The sequence below is a fragment of the Hibiscus syriacus genome, unplaced genomic scaffold (genome assembly GCF_006381635.1).
Source record: "Hibiscus syriacus cultivar Baekdansim isolate YM2019G1 unplaced genomic scaffold, ASM638163v2 tig00110467_pilon, whole genome shotgun sequence".
Taxonomy (NCBI): domain Eukaryota; kingdom Viridiplantae; phylum Streptophyta; class Magnoliopsida; order Malvales; family Malvaceae; genus Hibiscus; species Hibiscus syriacus.
The window spans coordinates 1,096,158-1,120,080 of NW_024062749.1; the positions used below are offsets into that span (position 1 = coordinate 1,096,158).

At 35.0% G+C, this 23,923-nt stretch overlaps 1 protein-coding gene and 1 pseudogene across 1 annotated transcript; one reads left to right on the top strand and one right to left on the bottom strand.

Annotated features, from left to right (window-relative positions):
• Nucleotides 1–13,909: 13,909 nt before the first annotated feature.
• LOC120127413 (E3 ubiquitin-protein ligase SINAT3) lies at nt 13,910–20,150 on the top strand. The gene is made up of 3 exons (XM_039145321.1): nt 13,910–14,086; nt 15,588–15,974; nt 19,481–20,150. Exons 1-3 carry the CDS (start codon nt 14,066–14,068, stop codon nt 19,841–19,843), a joined length of 771 nt encoding a protein of 256 aa, XP_039001252.1. The 5' UTR covers nt 13,910–14,065; the 3' UTR covers nt 19,844–20,150.
• Nucleotides 20,151–20,290: 140 nt separating this feature from the next.
• On the bottom strand, nt 20,291–22,759 carry LOC120127412 (annotated as a pseudogene).
• Nucleotides 22,760–23,923: the final 1,164 nt, after the last annotated feature.

Here is a 23,923-nt window from a genome sequence, read left to right on the forward strand (position 1 = left end):
CCAAAGTATACGTCCACTACCTTAGCTATCCACACTAAGGATTTTCCACAAATTCACTAATTTGTCTTTCTTTTGAGGACAAAGAGTAACCTTACAAACCCTCAAGAATTATACCCCAAATTCTTGAGAACACTCTCTCCCAAAGAGAACAATACAAATTTGCAAACTTACAAGGAAATCCTCACAAGGTAGATTGTTTGCACAATTCTAGAACAAAGAAAAGAATACTCAAGAATGAATACAATTGAGCACAATAAGTGTTCTTGAAAGCAAAATGAATATTGAATGAAAAATAGGCTTGAAATGCTCAAACTTGAGGTTTGATGCTTTCTCTTTGATTCTAGTTGCTTGATGTTTCTTGTTATTGATCAATGGCTTCTAAGCTTGTTTAAATACACCTTGAATCACTTCTGAACGTTGGGGATCATTAATGAAGTTATTGTAGTCGTTTAAGTGTGAAAACAATTAATATTTCTGCTTGGAGCGTGGGGGATCGGTACCCCCTCAAGGGGAATCGGTTCCCTAAGTGTAAAATTCAAATATTTCGACCGTTGAATAGCGGGGGGAATCGATACCCCCTGGGGGGAATCGGTTCCCTCCGAGCATTCTATTTTTCTCGGAACAAAACCATTCAGGGGGAATCGGTATCCCCTTGGGGGGGAATCGGTTCCCTCTGGACAAACTGTAATTTTTGGCTTTGAAACGGTTCGAAATACTTTGTAAAATTGTTTTGAAATTATTTTAAGATTAAAACTTAATTTTACACTTTAGTAAGGACTTAAAATGAACTTTGAAATACTTTGAGTAATATTTTGATATTCGAATTATATCGAATATGCTTAGAAAAATCATTTTCAAAATTAAAATTCTTTTAATTTAATTTGTTATATCGAAACATCAAAATGTTTTCAACAATCTCCCCCTTTTTGATATAACAAAACATTTTAAGATTTTCTAATTTTAAAATGAATTTTGATTTTAAACTACTCCCCTTTACTTTAACACTTCTCCCCCTTTTTGTTAAATCAAAAAAACATTTTAAAAGAATTTAAACAAGGTTTTGAAAAGTAATTAGCCAATTGATTATAAATATAGCTTAAGCTGCTAAGAACACAATCAAGAGAAACGTCAGCCATTAATTTCATAATCAATATTCATAAACAATGTGATATGGCAAAATTTGTCATATATCTAACATGATGAAAATGATGCAATAATGAATAAGTTTAACCAAACCAAATATTTAGAAATATAAGTTCAAACATCCATAATCCATCAAATAAGTTCAAATATCCAACAACAAAAGTAAAACAATCCAAAAACATTCAAAATGTTTAAACAATAAGCTTTAAGTTCAAAGTACTAAAGCAAAACACAGAATCAAGCATCCGTAGGAGGATTGGGAGGAGGAAAATGAGCTCGCATAGTAGCCATCTCATGTGAGAGTGCATAAATGCGTTCATTCATAGAATAGTTGTTTGTGCGCATCTCCCGGAGAATTTCCAATTGTTGAGCTCCCATTGTGGATAAATGAGACTCTATAGAAGTAAAGCGCGAATATATGGTAGCATATCAGAAATCGAATGTCTCCATAAAAGATTAAAAATATGGAGGCATTTGATTTGTTTGTTGTGCTTGCTCCTCGGGCTGCTCAGGCTCATCTTCGGCTTCATCGATATCTCGCATTAATTGTTCAAGATCAGGATCGTCGTCAGCTGCTAGTGGAGTTTGTGAAGAACTAGCTCCCAGAGTATGCTCAGTGCTTCGAACCCATTCACCAGTTTTCTTATTCTTTATCCATCCCGCTCTCGTTAAGGAAAGAAGATTAATTTGTTTCTTGAGAGGAAAGACGACATCTAGACCAACCCTAAGCCTGACTTTAGAAAATAGATTACTTAGAATGCAACCGTAAACTAGAGATGAACAGAGTTTCTTATTAGGAACAAGATTTACGGTTTCAACAATTTCAGCAAAAATAATATGAGGTAGGTTTATTTTAATATTGTTTTGGAAACAATGTAACCACCAAAGATCCAAGGCTTTAAGAGTTGAGTAACGACCTCCAAATGGTCGAAACCACCAAGAAATCATTAGATGAAGAAAACGATCATGAAGATCTAAGACACTCGCACTATCCCTTCTTTTATAACGAGAACCTAAAAACTATTTTTCATTTGATATACCATCATTATCTAATCCTAATTCATAAGCTATGTAAGCCGAGTCAAAATGGAAGAATTATCCTAGGAGATTTTTGGTTTGAGCTCAGTTTTTAACACACACGGCATTAGAAAAGAATATGCGAACAAGTTGATGGTAAACTATAGGTTCAAGGTCACAAAGTTTATCAAATTTCTACTCTTGTAAAAGAGGAAGATATCTAAAATCGATATCTATCATAGCTTGAAGAGAAGGGATATATTATTCTCTAATTTTGTAAGAGTCAAAATATTGATAATACCAAAAATGATGATTTCTAGGACCAGGATGATTGAAGCACGAGTTTTGGATAGTCATATTAGGATCAACAGGATTATGATTAGGAATTGGAGGAATAGGTGGAGGATTTGGAGGTGGGTTGGATTGACGGTTTGAGCGACTAAATGATGACCTAGCACGTTTAGGATTGGACATGGTTTAGGAAATCAGAATAGAATGAGTAACCTGCAATTATAAAACACATGTATGCAATGTAATCAATCCCAAAACTCAATTGAGTCATCAATATTTCAAAGTTCTCTAAACTAATCCTAATGGGCAAAGTTTTTGAAAAACTTATTGAAAAATGAGGTTTTGAAAATCAATATATGTATAGTTTTCATAACAACAACATAATTAAATCAAAACACAATAATTTGAAAAACATTTTTTTATTTCAAAAATTTCAAAGAATTTTGGAAAATTCTTGTGTTTTTGATGAAATTAGTTGTAAAATCTAGTTTCTAATCACTAAACAATCAATGCCCGATCACTATTTCTATCTAGAACTAATTGAAACTAGTCCTATGTTCAAAATCAATGAAATAGAGAGTTTAGAAAAATTTACCTTGAAAGATGAGATTGAGTGGATTTTGATGTTGTTTGCACGATTTTAATGATGCTAGCAGGTTTAGGATTTGAAAAATGATGAAATTCCGACTAGAAATAGATGTTATGAAGCAAAGAGGAGATAGGGTGAGAGAGGAGAAGAGCACGACGTAAAGAGGAAGGGAGGGTTTTAGCAAAAAATAGGGTTATGCCCGTGTTAAAAAACCAGAACCCCAGGGGGTATCGATTCCCCTAGGGGGAATCGGTTCCCCTTCAAAGGGGGAATCGATTCCCCTTCAAGGGGGTATCGATTCCCTCTGCCCTATAATTAAAAAATCTGTATTTTAAACACTCAAAATGCTAAATTAATCTTCTATAGTGGTATTGGTAACTCATGTATCAAAAATTAATTATGTTCAATCAATCAAATTAATCCTTAAACTACATTTGAACATAAAGTTAATTTTTTCATCAAGAATCATAAACTCCCCCTAACTAATAGCAATGAATGTAATCAGAAATTACTATTATAAGCATTTTTCATTTATTCTTTAAAATGCCAAAATTATTTTAAACACTTAGTGAAGATAGGTCAGTTAAACCTAATTCTCTCCTAAGTGTCCAAAAACGTTCCTTGTCTAAAGGTTTTGTAAAGATATCCGTTAATTGATGCAAAGTATCAACAAATTCTAGAACTACATCTTCCTTAGTGACATGGTCTCTAATGAAGTGATATCTTATTTCAATGTGCTTAGTTCTAGAGTGTTGGATGGAATTTTTAGTGAGACAAATATCACTAATATTGTCACACTTGATAGGAATGATACATACTTCAATTCCATAATCAAAAAGTTGTTGTTTCATCCATAAAATTTGTGCACAACAACTATCAGATGAAATGTATTCGGCTTCAGTGGTAGATAATACAGCTCAATTTTGTTTCTTTGAAAACCAAGAAATCAATATATTTCCAAGGAATTGGCAAGTACCGGAGGTGCTTTTTCTATCTAATTTGCATCCTCTATAATCGACATCAGAAAAGGCATGCAAGCTAAAGCTAGAGTCTCTAGGATACCAAAGTCCTAAACTAGGAGTGTCCTTAAGGTATCTAAAGATTCTCTTAATAGCTAGTAAATGTGATTCCTTAGGACATGATTGAAATCTAGCACATAAGCAAACACTAAACATAATGTCTGGTCTACTTGCAGTTAGATAGAGCAAAGAACCAATCATTGACCTATATAATTTAACATCCACACATTTACCTCATTCATCCAAGTAAAGCTTTGTAGAAGAGCTCATTGGAGTGTCATAAGGTTTCCCATTTTCCAGTCCAAACTTCTTGAGCATATCTTTGACGTACTTAGTTTGATTGATGAAGATACCATCTTTTCTTTGCTTGATTTGGAGTCCCAAGAAAAATGAGAGCTCCCCCATCATGCTCATTTCGAATTCGCTTTGCATTAGCTTAGAAAATTCTTGGAAAAGAACATCATTAGTAGAACCAAATATTATATCATCAACATAAATTTGAACTACTAATAAATATTTACCTTTATGCTTTAAAAACAATGTAGTGTCAACCTTCCCTTTTGAAAAACCTTTTTCAATTAAAAAGTTTGACAATCTTTCATACCAAGCTCTAGGAGCTTGTTTTAAACCATAAAGTGCTTTTGTCAATTTAAGAACATGATCCGAAATTTTTGAATCTTCAAAACCTAGAGGTTGTTCCACATACACTTCTTCTTTTATAAAACTATTTAAAAATGCACTTTTAACATCCATTTGATATAGTTTAAATTCATGAAAACATGCAAATGCTAATAACATTTTAATTGCTTCCATCATAGCTACGGGAGCGTATGTTTCATCATAGTCTATGCCCTCTTCTTGAGTATACCCTTGAGCAACAAGTCTAGCCTTGTTTCTCACTATATTACCACTCTCATCAAGCTTATTCCTAAATACCCATCTAGTACCTACAATAGATTTATTACTAGGCCTTTCAACTAATGTCCATACTTTACTTCTCTCAAATTGATTTAACTCTTATTGCATAGCCATAATCCAGTGTTCATCATTTAATACTTCTTTAATGTTCTTAGGCTCTATGCATGAAATAAATGCAACGTAATTACAAATATTTCTAAGAGAAGATCGAGTTGTTACCCATTTGGATGAATCACCTATAATTTCACCATCCTTGACATAGTTGTACTCTCTTGGATACGATACTTCCCTTTCTTCAATGGTTGGATTCTCGAGAGGATCATGAGTTTCCTCATCTTTCGTTTCTTCCTTTGATGATGATTCTCCAACGTCATTTGTATTTATAATACCTACATCATCATTAACACAAGAATCCTTCATCGGAAGGAGATTATCATCGAAAACAACATGTATAGACTCTTCTACAACTAAAGTTCTTTTATTAAATACTCGATAAGCTTTAGAATTTAAGGAATAACCCAGAAAAATTCCTTCATCACTTTTAGCATCAAATTTGCCAAGGTTTTCTTTACCGTTGTTTAAAACAAAACATTTACATCCAAAAGGATGAAAATAACTAATGTTAGGCTTTTTATTTTTGAAAATTTCATATGGAGTTTTCTTTAAAATTGGCCTAATCATTACTCGATTTACAACATAACAAGCGGTATTTGTGGCTTCCGCCTAAAAATATATTGGCAAATTATTTTCACAAAGCATGGTTCTAGCCATTTCTTTTAAAGATTAATTTTTCCTCTTAACAACTCCATTTTGTTGAGGGGTTCTAGGTGCTGAAAAATTATGGTTAATACCTGTCGTAACCGGTTTTCGTCCGGGCACGAAATATTTACTTGACGGGAAAAGTGATGTGAATAAATAATTTTGAAAAATAATTTGTGAGTCGCCATCGGCTTTTTGGGTTAGGTAGGTCGAATACCTAAAAATTATCTTTTAACAGAGTTTTTAAGAAAACATCAGTTAAAAGATGAACTGATCTGCGTTTATAACCAAAAATTCGTTCTTTTTAATAATAAAAAGGGATTCGTGGTCGATTACGTTTAGGGAAGGATTAGCACCCCTACAACGCCCAAAATTGGTACTTTTTAATTATAAATTGTCTCTTATTATTAAAATTTAAAAATTCAAAAATATATTTAATTTATAATCCTATTATTTCAAAATTATATAAAAAATATTTATTTATTTAAAAATATCATAAAAGAACTTCTAGGTGCCTTAAGACAGCTCTTTTCTTTGATATTGATAAATATTAATTTAAATAATATTGTTTAATTTTTAATTTTAAAATATCAGAATAGGACATCCAGTTGTTTTAAGACTGTCCTTTTCTTTGATATTGAAAACTAAATATTAAAATAATTTATTTAAAATAAATATTTATTTATTATATATTTGTACAATATTTAAATATATAAACAAGTAAAAAAAATACAATTCTAACTATATATTTAAAAGCAATAAAAAATACTTAAAATAAATGACTAAAATATAATGAAATTAAAATTGAAAAACCTAATTCATAATTAATCAGAATTACAGGGATTAAACATGCTATTTTTTTTTATAATTTAGTGACTAAAATAAAATTATCTAAAATTCGGATATTATAATAAAATAAATTAAAAATATAAACTAGGGATTAAAATATTATTTATTAAAATTAAGGGATTAAATATGTTATTTATCCTAAATATATTATTTTAATATAAAGGACTAAAATGAATAAAATTAAAATTCGAAGACTGAATTAAAAATATTATAAAATCGATTTAGTGACTAAAATGTAAAAATTACAAATTAGAATGGCTTCGGACGGGGTTTAACCTTAATGGAAATTACAGAAATACCCTCCCCAAAACGACGTCGTTTGGGAGAGGGTATTTATAACCCAAACCGGCTGGCCCTACGGGCCAGTTTCTCATTTCATCATTTCTGTTCTCTCTCTAACTGAGAGAGAACAAATTTCTCTCTACCCTCTCTCTAGCTTCCCTCATCGGAGGGAAGCCGGTCACCGGACGGCAACCGTCTGCCGCCGTGACTGTCACCGCCGGCCACCGCATCCGGTGGCCGGAAAAATTTATTTTTACACTAATAGATAGATCGGACCGTCCTAAGGACGGTTCCGGTGGTATTTTCTCCTAAAAAGCTCCCAATCGGAGCGAATCTACAAAAGTACCTTCGGTGTTTCGAAGGTTCCGGTGAGATCCGGTGGTCGGGGTTTCCTCGGTAAGTTTCTCTTCTTCCTTTTTCCTTCTTTTTTTTTGTTTCTGGTTGTGGGATGTTTGACTGAGATCGTTGGTTAGTAGTTTTTTTTCGTTTCTCTGTTTTTTTTTCTTTCTCCGGTTCTGTCTCTCTCTTTTTTCTCTGTCTCTGTGTCTTTTTTTTTTCCAGGTTCGGGTGGTCTTTTATAGCCACCACCGGTGTGGCCATCGGACCGGTCCGAAGAGGGAGTCTCGGTGAGTCACCGGACTACCAGTGGTGACTCACCCCGTAGCCATGGCGTGGACGGCTGGCGTTGGAGCTTCTGGAGTCTTCGGTTGGGACGTGGCAGCGGCGAGAGTAGCAGCGGCGGCCGCGTGTCCCTAGGGTATCATACCCTAGGGTTTCTTCTGGCATATCTGAGGACCGTTGGATCTGAGATCCAACGGCTGTGATGAGGCGGTCGACTAGATTAGGGTTAGGAAACCCTAACTGAAACCCCCAAATGTTTAGGGTTTCTGGTTTGATCTGGACCGGTTCTGGTTTGTTTGTAACTGGGCCGGTCCATTTGTAATTGGCCTGTAATTAATTATTTATATATATATTTAAAATATATTTAATAATAATAATAATAATGATAATAATAATAATAATAATAATAATAATAGTAATAATAATAATAATAATATTAATATTAATAATATGGATAAAAAAATTAGTATCTTCAATACCATTAGAATTACAAAACTCATTAAATCCAAGATTTTCAAATTCAGTGCCATGATCACTTCTAACACTAGTGATAGAATAACCTTTTTCGTTTTGGATTACTTTTGAAAATGTGATGAAATTTTCTAATGCTTCATCTTTAGTACTTAAGAATAGAATCCAAGTATATCTAAAATAGTCATCTACCAAGACAAATGCGTATTGTTTTCCACCCACGTTAGTAGTCCTAGTTGGCCCAAAAAGATCTATATGGATCAATTGTAATACTCTACTAGTTGACACATCATTAATGGATTTAAAAGAAACTCGCTTTTTTTTTCCTTTAGCACAAACATCACAGATTTTATCATTATCAAATTTTAGTTTAGGCTGCCCTCGAACCAATTCTCCTTGAACTAACCGTTGCAAAACACTCATGCTAGCATGTCCTAGTCTCCTATGCCATAACTAACTATCATCCTCATCCTTAGCAACTAGGCACAAATTAGTCATATTAATAGAATCTAAATACACCATGTATATGTTTCATATTCTATAACCAACAAGCATAACCTGATTAGATGCAATGTCAATGACTTTACAACCATTAATTTCAAACATGACATTGAATCCCTTATCGCATAATTGACTAATACTTAATAGATTATGCTTTAATCCATTCACATATAACACATTTTTAATTTGTATGGAAGATGTATTACCTATAGTACCAATACCTTCAATTTGACCTTTTGAATTATCACCAAAAGTCGCTTCTCATCCGTTTTTGGCGTTAAGTTCTATAAACCGGCTTTTGTATCCGGCCATATGTCTCGAGCATCCACTATCAAGGTACCATGAATTTGGATTTGTTTCCCCTGCCTTGTAGCAATGCTCCTTTTCCTACAAACATAGATTAATTTCTAATTTTTGGTACCCAAATTCTTTTGGGTCCATATTCACTAGTTTCTAAAATCCTTGTCCCCTTTGGTATCCATTTATGAAGGACATCATTATCTTTAGTAGTAATGAATTCTTTAGGAACCCATATACTCCTAACAATTTTACCATTCAAGGTTCGTTGAGGACTTTTATGATTGTAGCTTCTAAAACTTTTCGTAACAAAGTTGGATTTTGAATTCTCACATTTTTCACAACTTTTTATTCCAACCTTATTAAAAGAAGTTTTAAGATCATCAATCTTCTTTTGATGATCATCATGAACTTTTGAAAGTAAGTTATGCAAATCAGTATTTTTCTTTTCAAAATCATTAATTTTGATTTGCAATTCTTTGATCTTACTTTCAAGCTCATTGTTGGTCTTGGATATAAGACTATTTTCATTTTTCAATTTTGAAATATCATTTTTGTATTTTGAAAATAGAGTCTTATAATCCGAAGCCAACCCATTATAATCCTCTAATAACTCATCATAAGATAATTCATCCAAATCGAATGAGTTAGAGGTTACCTTAGAATCTTCCCCGATAGCCATCAAGCACAAGTTTGCAACTTCTTGTTCCTCTTCATCGGAACCTTCTTCATCGCTCCATGTAGCTACATGAGCCTTGTGCTTCTTTTTGGATTGACCCTTTTTCTTCAATTGTGGGTAATCATATTTGACATGCCCCGTCTTTTTGCATTCATAGCAAATGATCGGGTCTTTCTCATTCGATTCAGTTTTGAAGCCTTCATGACGTTTGAATTTTCTTCCTCGGTTGGGCATCATTAAATTTCTGAATCGTTTGGCAAATAACGCCATTTCCTCGTGATCGTCATCGTCATCGTCATTTGAATCACTCTCATCTTTTGTGGATTTGAGAGCAGCTCCAATATTTTTCTTCTTCTCCTTCTCCTTTGGTGTCTTGTCAATCTTATCGAGATCCACTTCATATTCAAGCATCATTTCATGAGTGAGAAGAGAATCGATTAGTTCTTCAAGAGTTAAGGACGTTAGATCTTTAGACTCGATGATTGTCGTCTTCTTTGATTGCCACGATTTTGGAAGGGAGTATAATAACTTCCTCACAAGCTTTTCATTTGAAATGATCTCTCCATATGATTTGAGACAATTGACAATCGTTGAAAATCTATCCATCATAGCTTTGATATCTTCATTTGGTTTCATCCTGAAATTTTCATAGATATGCGTTAGAATACTAATTTTAGATTTCTTTACCTCATCGGTACCTTCATGAGTGACTTGAAGTTTGTCCCATATTTCTTTGGCTGTTGTACAAGATGAAACCCTTCCGTTTTCATCTGGTCCAAGAGCACAAAATATGATATGGATGGCTTTGGAGTTGAGTTGGAACATTCTTGTATCTCCTTCACTCCACAATCTTGGATGAGTGAGAGGCTTGATGTATCATTCTTCTACGACATTCCATGCTCCCATGTCACTTGCTTGAATGAAGTACATCATCATATTTTTCTAATAGGCATAGTTAGCTCCATTGAAGAAATGAGGCTTGTTGACGGGCATCGAATCGAGACCAGAGTCGAAGTTTGAAGTAGAGGCCATTGATGACTTTGATTATCGATGTAACTCTTCCCAAATCGACTCAAGAGGCGATTAAACCTTCAAATGAGTTAGGCTCTGATGCCAATTGTTGAGTTAATCGATCGATGGAATCAACCAAGAGGGGGTGAATTGGCAATAAAAATTTTGGTGGAAGCTTTTGCAGAAAATTGAAAGTAATTGCACAACGATTTTGAGTGGTTCGACTTTCTCAACCAAAGTCTACGTCCACTACCTTAGCTATCCACACTAAGGATTTTCCACAAATTCACTAATTTGTCTTTCTTTTGAGAACAAAGAGTAACCTTACAAACCCTCAAGAATTATACCCCAAATTCTTGAGAACACTCTTTTCCAAAGAGAACAATACAAATTTGCAAACTTACAAGGAAATCCTCACAAGGTAGATTGTTTGCACAATTCTAGAACAAAGAAAATAACACTCAAGAATGAATACAATTGAGCACAATAAGTGTTCTTGAAAGAAAAATGAATATTGAATGAAAAATAGGCTTGAAATGCTCAAACTTTAGGTTTGATGCTTTCTCTTTGATTCTAGTTGCTTGATGTTTCTTGTTATTGATCAATGGCTTCTAAGCTTGTTTAAATACACCTTGAATCACTTCTGAACGTTGGGGATCATTAATGAAGTTATTGGAGCCGTTTAAGTGTGAAAACAATTAATATTTCTGCTTGGAGCGTGGGGGTAATCGATACCCTCTCAAGGGGAATCGGTTCCCTAAGTGTAAAATTCAAATATTTCGACCGTTGAATAGTGGGGGGAATCGATACCCCCAGGGGGGAATCGGTACCCCTTGGGGGGGAATCGGTTCCCTCTGGACAAACTGTAATTTTTGGCTTTGAAACTATTCGAAATACTTTGTAAAATTGTTTTGAAATTATTTTAAGATTAAAACTTAATTTTACACTTTAGTAAGGATTTAAAATGAACTTTGAAATACTTTGAGTAATATTTTGATATTCGATTTATATCGAATATGCTTAGAAAAATCATTTTCAAAATTAAAATTCTTTTAATTTAATTTGTTATGTCGTTCAGGTACTGACATATCATTAAGGTTGATCGGCTCACTTAAGTTGTGTTCCATAACTTTTAAGGGTAGTCCAACACCTCTTCTTATTTGGATTCCTTAATTAATCCAAGACATTTACTTAATATAGGCCATAAGGGTATTTTGGTAATTTTGATGTTCAGTTTTATTCCATTCATTTCAGAGCTCGAGGATATCCAATAATTCTTGAGCTTGGTGATATTCTTGGGTCATTTCCATTACAGGGGTATTTTGGTCATTCTACAGATTCAGTGTATTTTAATCATTTTCTTTCGTCTGATCTTACTATTAAATTCAATCTTATCATTTATTTCATTTCTTTCGAACAATTCTGATAGCAGAATACCTCCAATAAATTATTCTTCAGGTATTTACTCATTACTCGAATATTTTCAGGTCAAGTGCCTTCTCAGATTTTACAAACGGAATATCATGAATTTTTCTATACAAAGACAGGATCTTAACAATTAAATTCGTACTTAATCGAGTTTAGTATAAATCCTCAAAGTACTTTCTCATTCAGGGTCAACTCATACTATTTTACCTCTCAAGAGCATTTTCGTAATTTCTTAACCAAATAATTTCGATATTAGCTCTTAACGAAAATAATTATAATTTAAAGATCATATGGTTAATTGCTTTCCCGAACATTCTCTGATCTTAAAATTATTCCTTAACAAACTTCTAGCATCTTGCGCAAACCCTTTTTGACGTTAAAAACCAGTTATCCGAATTTTCTAAACAAATCTATTATTTCTTATGCACATATATAATTATATCAGATCAATATGTATTTTCAGAGTTATTAACCAACTTCCAGGGATAATTCTTGTCATCCTGCAATATAAGGGTATTTTTGTAATTTTACCCTATCAGAATATTCTCATAATTTCCCATCCAAATACCTTTGATGAAATAAATTATATGATACAGATCTAAACTGATTCATTTATCACTAAACACAGAACTTGTAATTTTAATTCTAACAATTCCTCAATTTCTTATAAAAGTCATCTGAACCATAATAAGTTACTGAACCTTTTTACCGTATTCAGATAGAGTATAGAAATTAATCAACTCCACAAAAGTGACCAACATTATCTTATTCATGCATTTACCAATATCAACATATTCCAATAAGCATAAAGAGGTAGTAAAGTATTACCTCGATTTTCATGCAATATTGATCGACCATTAAATTCCATTTGAACGCCATCGATCTTGAAATAATCTTCCAAAATTTCCTCGGATCCATATCAACAGAAATTACATCAAAACAGAGCTTAATTCTGAAAAACGGATTGAATCAAATGATAAATAAGTGAAAAACAACTTACCGAGTTCGAATTTGGTAAAACAGACTTCGGATTCAGGACGTCGAAAGCATAAAATACGACTTTTCAAAAATTTGGAATTTTCGATCAAAATCAAAGTCAACGGGTTTGACTGGCAATTTCGAGGCATTTGGGTCCGAATTTTGAAAAAAGAACTGCGGAATTGGATTTGGAACGTCGAAAAATGTCAGGATATGTATACTCGGTCAAAGTCAAAGGTCGTTTAATGCCCGATCAAAGTTCTGGTCAACTGTGGTCAATGGATCAACGGGTCGGGTTAGGTTGTAACCAGTAAAACCGGTCAAATCTGCTCCAAAATCGGTTAAATCGGTCATTTGGACCATCCCCACACGCAGTGGTGGCGCGTGGGACCCCCTCCGGTGTCCTATAAATCACGTAAAAATTTCTAAAAATTATTTTGAGCGATTTCGAGATACTTACAAATCTCGGTTCAATTTTTTGAACGGCGGAGAGCTTGATTTCAACAAATCGGAAACTTTGACCGCTTTACCTCCTCACGCGCTGCCGTTGACGGAGACCAATGATGACACCGGCAGACTCGGAATGATGCAAGGAACACGATGGTGCGGGAGGTGTCATAAACGGATCATCGGATCGTCGTGAATCGACGAAAAACCAATTAAAATCGAGTTATTACCGACGATACTTCCAACTGAAATTAACGACGAACGGAGACGATTCACGACGAAAGATTTGAGGGGTTTTGTTTCTCGGTTGACAATGAACACGATGGTGGTTTCGCCTCGTCGATCGGAGGTCGGACGGTGAGTAAATCAGAGTTGAAAAGAGGATTATTGGGAAAGGAAAAACTAGAAAATGTCTCTGAAAACTGACGTGGAATAATCTATAGTTATCTCCTATCGAAAATTTACTAAATTAATAATTTAATCACTGAATTTCCTGCACTTCTTAAAATGATTTACGAATTTTATAATTTTATAATTTAATTTTCAGTTTCTTCTAAAAATACAAATTAAATTCACTAATTTATAATTTTTTAAATTTAACCGGGCATCTTCAGATGTGATTGATGATGATGACATAATCAGTTGCCTTCTTTGTCGAAGACCCACAACAACAATGAGAACAGCAACAGTACCGTGTCACCAGCGGTTCACCCAAGCACCACCAGTGTCCATGAACTCCTTGAATGCCCTGTTTGTACCAATTCTATGTACCCTCCGATCCACCAGGTCAGTTTCTCTTTCTTCTTTGAGAGCATCTTTGTTTAATGCTTTTGGGGTGCTTTAATGGTTTAAATCTGTTTCTTTTTCATGACTTTTTTCAGTCAATTTGTTGTCTTCTGAGTTTTTTAGGCTCAATCTTGTCTGTTGGATTGTGCTCTTTTAGAGTTAGAATTTCTCTTCACATATTTTAGGGTTAGAACCATGACTAGAGGTTGGAGAAGAATTGGTCATACGGGCTTGAACCTGGTCTTTGGTGTCAACCGTCAACATACAACAACTTTACCACTTTAATTGTGGCTATGCCGGCACTACTGCCTTGATTTTAATCAATCGCATGAGAATCCTTTTCAATATGATAATGAAATCTATATTCACTTTTCCCCCAAGAGTAAAATAGGAGCAAATAGAATAAGATGATGGACCAATTATACTGTAAATGTTCTAAATAGAAAACTTCGTTTTTTTGGTTTACTCCCGTTGGTATTGCCTGTTGCCTTCCTCGGCTAATGAGGATGTCTTTTGTTATATTTGACAAATGTTTGCAATGCCGATTCAGCCTTTCAGCTCAGGCGTAGGAAATTGTGGATTGTAAACAAAGGTGGTATGTATAGCTGTTTGTGCTGGGAAGGGTTTTAGAGAAGTCAAAAGTGTGGTTTCTTTTTCTCTCATTCCGGAGGGGCTAAATGGCAAATTGAATGGAAATTAAAGACCTCATAGAATATTATCTTCTCAATTATCATGCATATATAAGAATCCATGTTTATTCCCATGAGAGTTTACTAGGATATTTTGGGAGTCCAGAACATGAGAAACGTGTTTTTAAGTTTCATAATTTCACAGAAATGCACAGACTAGTGGCTTCGTCTAGAGTGTAAGCAATGCTGGTAACATTGTGTTTATAGCTATAGTAATTGAAGAGTGCCTTAGGGCCTATTCTTTCTTTTAATCCTCCTCACATGAACAAACTTTGTACGGTAAAAGGCTTAATCAAGATGGCGTATCGTTTGATGAAATTAATGAAAGTTGTCAACTTGTCTTTCTTTCTTTCTCTCTCTTTCTATGGGTGTATGTACATATCATTAGCCTGCAAAGGACAGGTGCTTGGTTAAATAAGCGGCTGACCATAGCTAATGATGGTGCTTAAGGATGAAAACAGCCTTTTTTCCCCCCTTTTTCTCCTTCGAGTTGGGTTCGGTGCACGAACTTTGGCATCTGTAGATTATGCTTATACCTAGTTACATGTGCATGTTTCTACGTTTGCCTCTGTTGTGTGCTGGTAAAACCATATTTGTATGCTTCGCTCTGAAAGTGGCCCAAAAGTTCTGCCAGTTTTCTCTAGTTTCACATGTCAAACACCATATTCCGCTTTCTGAACCATTGGATTTTTGGTGCATTAGGGTTTTTCAATGCCTTTGAATGCTAGTACTATTGGACTAGATTTCTATCAAGCTGCTTTATATAATTTCTTATCTTAATGATGAGCATTTTAAAATTTGCTTTTCCACAGTGCCATAATGGGCATACACTCTGTTCAACCTGTAAAACAAGGGTACACAATCGGTGCCCCACTTGTAGACAGGAGCTTGGTGATATTAGATGTCTAGCACTAGAGAAGGTGGCCGAATCACTTGAATTGCCTTGCAAATTTACTTCACTTGGATGCCCAGAAATATTTCCCTACTACAGTAAACTCAAACATGAGGCCCTCTGCAACTTCAGTCCATACAATTGCCCATATGCTGGATCAGAATGTGCTGCTGTTGGCGATATTCCATTCCTTGTTGCTCATCTAAGGGATGACCACAAGGTGGACATGCACACTGGATGCACATTTAACCATCGTTATGTGAAGCCTAATCACCAGGAGGTAGAAAATGCAACATGGATGCTAACTGTAAGTACACTCATTCTTAGGCATATTTGTTCTGATTAAGAATTGGATTAATAGATAATGGATGATGATAAACTAGATATAATGCTAATTGGTAATTTGGTTCTTTCCTGTATACAAACATGGCCTTGACATTTCTGTGACACGAGCTATCTATTCTATGCACTGGAACAAGTTGCCAGTTTCATACAAGGTGGTAGCTGTTAGCTTAATTCAAGTTGCAGACATTTGACTACTTCTTGATTAACAACCAATAATGTATATAAGAGTTGCCTAATGTTTATGATTCCTGAATTTATAGAAAGTTGCACATGATACCATTGGTAGTTTCTTTTTGGAGCCGGTGGCTCAAGTCGTTGAGATTTCTTGAAATCTAGGGAGACTACCATGACAAGATGCTTAGTCAATCCAAAAATAGATCTCCATTCTTGTGCTTGGCTGCTAGCATTCTGTCTTAACTGATTCAGATTGCTGTTTTAGTTTCTTAATAGGCTTAAATATACATTTGGTACCTGAACTAGGTACCTTCTCTCAAGTTGTTACCTAAAGAATTTCCCCCCCACGTTGGTCCTTGAACTAGTCACCTTCACTTAAGTTGGTAATTAAAGAATTTTTGTTCCCAAGTTGGTATCCGAACTTTAATTACATCCTTTGTTTTGGTAATTTTATTTTTTGATAAAAATTGCAGGCCTCGTTAAAAACCCCCTTCTTGATTAATGGAGCTTGTAGGGAAGCTCCTTAATCAGCAGGAGGAAAACAGTGCCTTAAGATTTTATTTATCATAAGAAATTACATAAGATACAACAAGAAAAACACCCCAAATAGAAACATAAACACAAAATAACCCTAAACAACCATAAACAACAACACTAACTCAACCTATTCCTTCTTTAGCTAAGGCATCAACCTCTAAATTGGTTGTCCTATTTACCCATCTAACAACACCTTCTAGTACTTTAAGCCTATGAACAATATCTTTGACCATAAAAGCAAAGAACGACAACCCCTTTTGATCCGCTCTCGAAAATATGCAAAGAACGACAACCCCTTTTGAATAGCTTTTAATTCCATCAAGGTCGGAGGCCCCGGACCAGCAGATTCCTTGAAAGAGCCTAAGGTCAATCCCGAGGAATCCTTTAAGACTCCTCCTAACCCGCTTTTCTTCCAATCCCTTGTAGTAGCAGCATCAACATTTAATTTTACAAAGCCCTTAGGAGGAGGAGACCAAGGAAATATAGATACAATCTGATTATAATGGAGAGAACAAGAGTCCCCTAAGGAAGGATTTGAAATAAGTGAGTCCTTAGAAATAGAAACCTCTTTATGCTTTGCTAAGAACCAAGAAGAGAGCCTAAACCATGCTAAGAAGAAATATTCTGCCATATCTAACTTCCCCCCTTCAAACACAGTAAGATTCCTAATTTTCCAAGTGGTCCAAAGAACGACCCCTGGAATAAAAGACCATATTTGTGAGTTAGTCTTCAAAGCATCCCAAGCTAGAAGAAAGCTTTTAGCATTAGCATGAAAAACAGACTTGATCCTCCAAAAATTCATAAATTTGTTCCAAATAGACCACACCACCGAACAAGAAAAAAACAAATAAGTGGGAGACTCATCCACCATCTTGCAAAGAGGACATAACACGACTTTAATTCCTTGAACTCCTCTTCTAACAAGTTATGTCCTAACAGCCAGCTTTCCAAGGACAACCTGCCACAGAAATGACTCCACTCTTGGAGGCAGTTGACCCCTCCAAATAATCTTCTTCCAAAAATAGACCTCCTCTGAACCCAAAGAATCCGATGAACAGAGATTAACACCAGATCTTACAGTGTACACCCCATCCCCAGTACCTTTCCAAATCAACCCATCATAAATTTCCATAGATAGGGAAAAAATCGAAATGACAGCCATCAAATTACTCCACTGCTCAAATTCTCAATCATTTAAGTTCCTTCTAAACTGCACATCCCAAATCCAGCCCGAAGTGCTATATTCACCAAATTCAAATAATTTGCCAATCTTGTTGGTGGAAATAGAAAACAATCTAGGAAAAATGACCAAAAGAGGATGATCCATAGCCCAAATGTCTTGACAAAACTGAATAAATTTACCATCTCCAACTAGAAAAGTACATATACTTCTAAACTTGGAGCCAATAAAGTCATCCTTGAAGTGATTATTCACCACTAATCTCCAAATCCAAGAAACTTTCTGTGGGATCTTACTGTCAAACATTAACAAAGATGAATCCAGTTTATATTTAGAACAAATAAATTCCCTCCAAACATACTCCCTTTCATTTGCAAACCTCCATGACTATTTTTCTAAAAGTGCTCTATTCATCAAGTTAAGATTTAGAACACCGAAACCCCCCTCATTCTTTGATTTGCACACATTAGACCAGCTAACCCAATGAATCTTGTTTTTACCATTTCCCCCTCCCCATAAGAAGTTAGACATAATTGAGTTGAAGGTTTTTAGAACCGAAGCTGGTATCTTAAACAATGACAAGTAATATGTTGGAAGCAAACATAGAACCGACTTAATCAATACCATTCTCCGTGCTAATGAAAGAGAAGAAGCCTTCCACCCATCTAGTTTGTTGAAAAAATTATTAAACACTGGATTCCAAAGAGCTGCAGAATTCCTAGTAGCCCCCAAAGGAAGCCCTAGATAATCAGAAGGAAAGCTGCCAACTGAACATCCGATAGTGTTTGCCCACTCTTGAACTTCCTCTTCATTCAAATTAACATCAAACAATTTGCTTTTCTTCATGTTCAGCTGTAAACCAGATATCACTTGAAACACACGAAGCACCCTCTTCACATTCAGAATCTGCATTTTCGAGGCACCACAAAAAATAATGAGATCATCCGCAAACTGTAAATGAGATAAATTAAAAGACCCCTCATCCCTGCCAATAACCAATCCAGAAAACAACCACTGTGCAACGGCCTTTAAAATCAGTAAATTGAGCAGTTCGCCTATAAAATTAAACAGCAATGGGGATAAGGAACATCCCTGTCTAAGTCCCTTTGCCATTGAGAATTCCTCAAAAGGAACTCCATTAACTAAAACCGAAACAGAAGCTGTGGTTACACATTTTCTAATCCACTCTCCTCCTATAAGATTGGACCACGTGTTAATGATGATGTCATCATGTGTGGTTAAAAATCTTTAAATTTTGTTTAAAAAATATTTAAAGTACCAAAATAGTGGATGCAATTAAAGTTCTGGTACCTACTTGGGAGCAAAACAATTTTAGGTGGAAAAGGTGCCTAACTCATGTAGCAAATGTATATTTAAGCTTTCTTAATAAATTGCATTAGATATATAGATTTGTGGCAGTGTATAACCCTCTCTAATCTGCTTTTATATAGATTATGAATAATATGCTGTTCATTGCCAGTTATTTGATCTTCTGGCCCTGAAGACCCACGGTATTGTACAATCTTCTTAGGTTTTCTTCAATGCTAAACGGTTCATATCATGTTATATATGTTTAGGTATTTCATTGTTTTGGCCAGTACTTCTGTCTCCATTTCGAAGCCTTTCAGCTCGGGATGGCCCCTGTTTACATGGCATTCCTTCATTTCATGGGTGACGAGATTGAAGCCCGCAACTCCAGTTATAGCCTAGAAGTCGAGGGGAATGGAAGAAAACTCATTTGGGAAGGCACCCCAAGAAGCATAAGAGATGGCCACCGAAAGGTTAGGGATAGCCATGACGGCCTTATTATTCAGCGTAACATGGCGCTTTTCTTCTCGGGAGGGGACAGGAAAGAGTTGAAGCTGCAAGTAACAGGGCGGATATGGAAAGAACAACAAAACACAGAAGGTGGTGCCTGCATACCCAACCTTTGTAGTTAGAATGTCACAAATGGATCCCTGCTGCACACCCCATGAGATAGCCTGCCATTTATGTCAAAGATTCTTGAATTCTGTATGGATATCGAAGACGTAAGCCTTCTCCATTGTTAACAATAAGCTTTTTTAGCTTTTCTTTTAGTTGAAAAACGTTGTATATATTCTGCCTTCTCCACATTTGGTTTCCTTTGAAGACTAAGCCTGCTGATGTATCAGCTAAACTGTGTAGCCTATAGGGTGTCCCCTTTGTGTCTTACTATTTTTGTAATTGGTCGGCAACGACTCGAGCCAATGATGATTTGATTACCTTGATTTATGGTGTAAAGTTAATCATACTCCGGCTAAATGTACTGACGATCTTTGCAACTTTAGAATGCCTCTGTTACCGATATGATGAACTTAACAGTTCTGCAAACTTAAAACATGGAACATATTCATGCAACGATAAGATAAAATGAAAACCATGTCTTCATTTTAAATCTCAGAAGAACAATAAAAGAATTCTTGAAAAAATCGATTCAATAAATGTGAATCAAGGCCTAAACTCAAGACGCTTTTTCTAAGTGTCATAAAATAGAAAATTACACGAAAAGTTGAAACCGTTGTGCTTCAAAACCAGTCTACGGGACAGGACCATTTGAGGTAGGCATGTAAAATGGACAAACAACTACGATGATGCAACAATCTCATCAAGACGCGATCCATGATCTGTGATAGTTTTTTTTGAGAAATGCAGCTTACTTGCATTAGGGCACACACAATCCTCGGCCTCTTGTACGATTTGCTCAATCACCGATTCCTCGTTCAAGTTCTCTCTGCACATTATACTTCCGATGAGAAAGGGACTGAGCCCTCTCGATGCACCCTTTTTGAGAAGCATGGTGGAGATGCGGAGGGTACGTGCACATTTAGGTGGCATATCCCATCCAAGGTATTTCAAAAGGGCAATATCTTTTTCAGCATCAAGAGATTTTATATAGTCAACTATCTCAGGCAAGTAAGATTGGCGAGCTTGAGGACAATACAACCAGTCAAATGTGCAATCTTCAAACTGTACAAAAAAAATATACATACAGCCACAATAGTGATTAGCCTTGAAAACACAACAAAAGATAACACTGGGGAAAATAAGATTGCAAAGACCAAAACACATATATAACATGAATTTAAAATGTTGTGAAAGAACAATAACGTGTAATGAAACTCACAGGCACTCTACAAGGCAAAAAAAGGAGAAGAAAAGAAAACATAATCGAGCAGGCAGCATAAATCAGCTTGCTAGATTTTATGTACTTGGTCGACTGGGAAAGACCTAGGGCCCATATCCTCAAAACTTCCGCTGTTCTCCACAAACATCTGCAATGATCCAATCTTTACTTTTGGTGAATTATTAGGATTGTTAAACCCACTATGCAAACACTTGACCATAGCAGTAGTAGGGACTCTAGCAAACCCCTTCTCGTCACCATATATTGTACTTCGCTTATTTTTAGGATGATCCAAAATATAAGCTGCAACTTCCCTGAATGCTCCTTTTCCGACTCGTGTACCTTTTATCAACCCTTCACCATCTGGTGACATTGGTAGTTCTCAATGATTGTTACAGCCAAAGGCTCCTCATCAATTGGCTTAAAAACAGCAACAAACTTTTGGCCTGATGAATCCTGCATGAAATAGGCTCCTCCAGTACCCTCTATAGACCTGATTGGACTTCTTCCGCTACATAATCCATCAAATGCGGAGTTAATCATTTCCACAATCACTGAAGGCAATTCAACTTTAGGATTAACAATAACAGGCTCCAATGTAAAGTCCCTGTCAGGATGTTTCCTTGGTACAAGTTGTCTATCAGCTTCATATCCTTTGCTATAATTCTTTCCACCACCCATATCATATTGTACATCAGTCTCAACAAAGTCATTATGTCGCTTATCTTTCAGTTCTGGTGCCGCAATAGACAACTCAAAACTTTTCCCAACAGGCTTAGCCCTAACTTTGACAGATTTTCGGACCAATAAAGGCAACACGGCATCATTATGCTTACATATATCATCAATAAGCCTCTGATCCTCTAATCGCACCCCATCACAAAGAACATCTTGCTCATCAAGATTAGTAAACCCTTTCAACAATATGCCGATTCACATAACCAACATCACATCCACGTCCTCGCCGGACGTGAAATGTAAAATCTTTCCCACACCAAGTCTTAACATTAATGACCTGAAGATCGGAAAGCCTAAGAACCAAGTGTAGAACATTCCCATCGTTAACGCCGTAGTCACGAACAAGGGAATTGCTCCGTGACAGCTCCCGGCCTCCACAAACCAACTTCTGATTCTTCACGACAAAACTTTTACAGGTTTGGATGCGCAGCTTCAAGGATTCGATAGAATTCGATTCCAAAATCCGTATTGGAATCATGGACCCAAAAAACGCCAAATATACCCAAATAGATTCACTCTCGCGATGATCCAACTCGAGGTCCACATGACTGGGAGGAATCAAAGGTTCATTTGGAATCGGAACAACCGCAAGACCAGCGGACGACATTTTTTAACAGTGAACTGTTGAATAACAAAGAGTTCTCGACACTCCAGAGAGACAACACTAGAAACACTTACACTAACTCTGTAAAAAATCACAATAGTTGTTCCATTCCTTTTAGCAATCTAATAACTCTATCCAAACGAGAGAAGAAAAAAAACACAATTCAGGCTTAAGGAAAATACCCCAAGCCCGAGAAAACGAAACCCTAGGCACCAGAAACGAAAAATTTAAGGAACACAAAGCTCAATTCATCTTCATTCTAAGATTGGTTTAGGGATTGGATGTACGGAAACTATGAACAAATGGAAAATGAAAAAAATGTGTATATAAAACGAAAGATAGATTCTTAACGGAATGAAGAAGCGAAGAGAGGAGGAAGCAAGATAGTGAAGCTTTGAAGCGATAAATCAAATTAAGTAATTCAAATTTGCTTTTTTGGGGAGCCGATGGTTATGGGGAAATTAGTTTTTGCTGAAGGGAAGAAGAAGAAGAAGACCCGTGGACGAGCCGTCTCATTTTTATAGGTAGCCCGTAAACTTGTAATGGTAGAATTGACTTTTGACCATTTTTCATTTTTATTTTTTAAAATGGTGTTGGTTGGATGTATAAGAAACGACCGGTTAAGGAAAATTAAAAAATATTAAAAATACTTTCTTAAAAAAATATTTTAAATTGAGTGTAACATTTAAAAAAAATATTTTATTGTACACATTTTTAATAATATTTTTGATTCAACAAAAAAAAAAGTTAAAAATTAACATTTTAAGTTATACTTATTAATATTTTAGTTTGCACTTAATCAAAAAATTTAAAAAATTTCATTACGACTTTACTTAATTTTAAATTAAGCCCACCGTACAACAGAATTACCCATTATTAATACATGGAATTAAACTTCAAATTTGTATATAAAACATTATTTGTGTAGAACTACAAATTTCACTTCTTCTTCTCCTTCTTTTGTAATTGAGATATTTTACCCGTCTTAATTGCATTATACGAACATGTAATTGATTTGTTTTAGTACATGGTGAGATTAAAATGTCAAAATAACACATTTTAATTAAAGATAAAAATAGATATTAAATTCGTAATGTAACCATGCAATGTTCATTTGGTTATGCACATCTTATAAAGCAACTTTTAACTGTTTAATATATCTATTTGAATATTTGAGATAACTTCGTTTGGAAGATGTTAATTAAACTATACTAAATATGTTGAATTTTAAACTAATTAATCTAATGAAGTTTGTATCTAAAATAAAAAGAAAATAAATTAATAATATCTAAGCGACCTATGATAAATAAATAATAATAAAAATATATATCAACACTTATCGAGACTCATTTCAATTGAGAGAAAAAAAAACAGAAAAAGGAATAAAAGAAAGAAAGAGTTTAGACGTCAAAAAGAAGGAAAATATACGGTTATATAATATTTGTATTGTTCTTTTATTTTAACGTATTGTAAATTTATTTAAATTATTCACATATTTTAATATTTTAGATATCAATAAATATATGCTATAAT

Excerpts from the sequence above, each read along its gene's own strand:
- LOC120127413 (XM_039145321.1), top strand. The coding sequence starts at position 14,066 with ATGTACCCTCCGATCCACCAG. Across the intron at positions 14,087-15,587 it reads TGTACCCTCCGATCCACCAG|TGCCATAATGGGCATACACT; the intron begins GTCAGTTTCTCT and ends GCTTTTCCACAG. Across the intron at positions 15,975-19,480 it reads ATGCAACATGGATGCTAACT|GTATTTCATTGTTTTGGCCA; the intron begins GTAAGTACACTC and ends ATATATGTTTAG.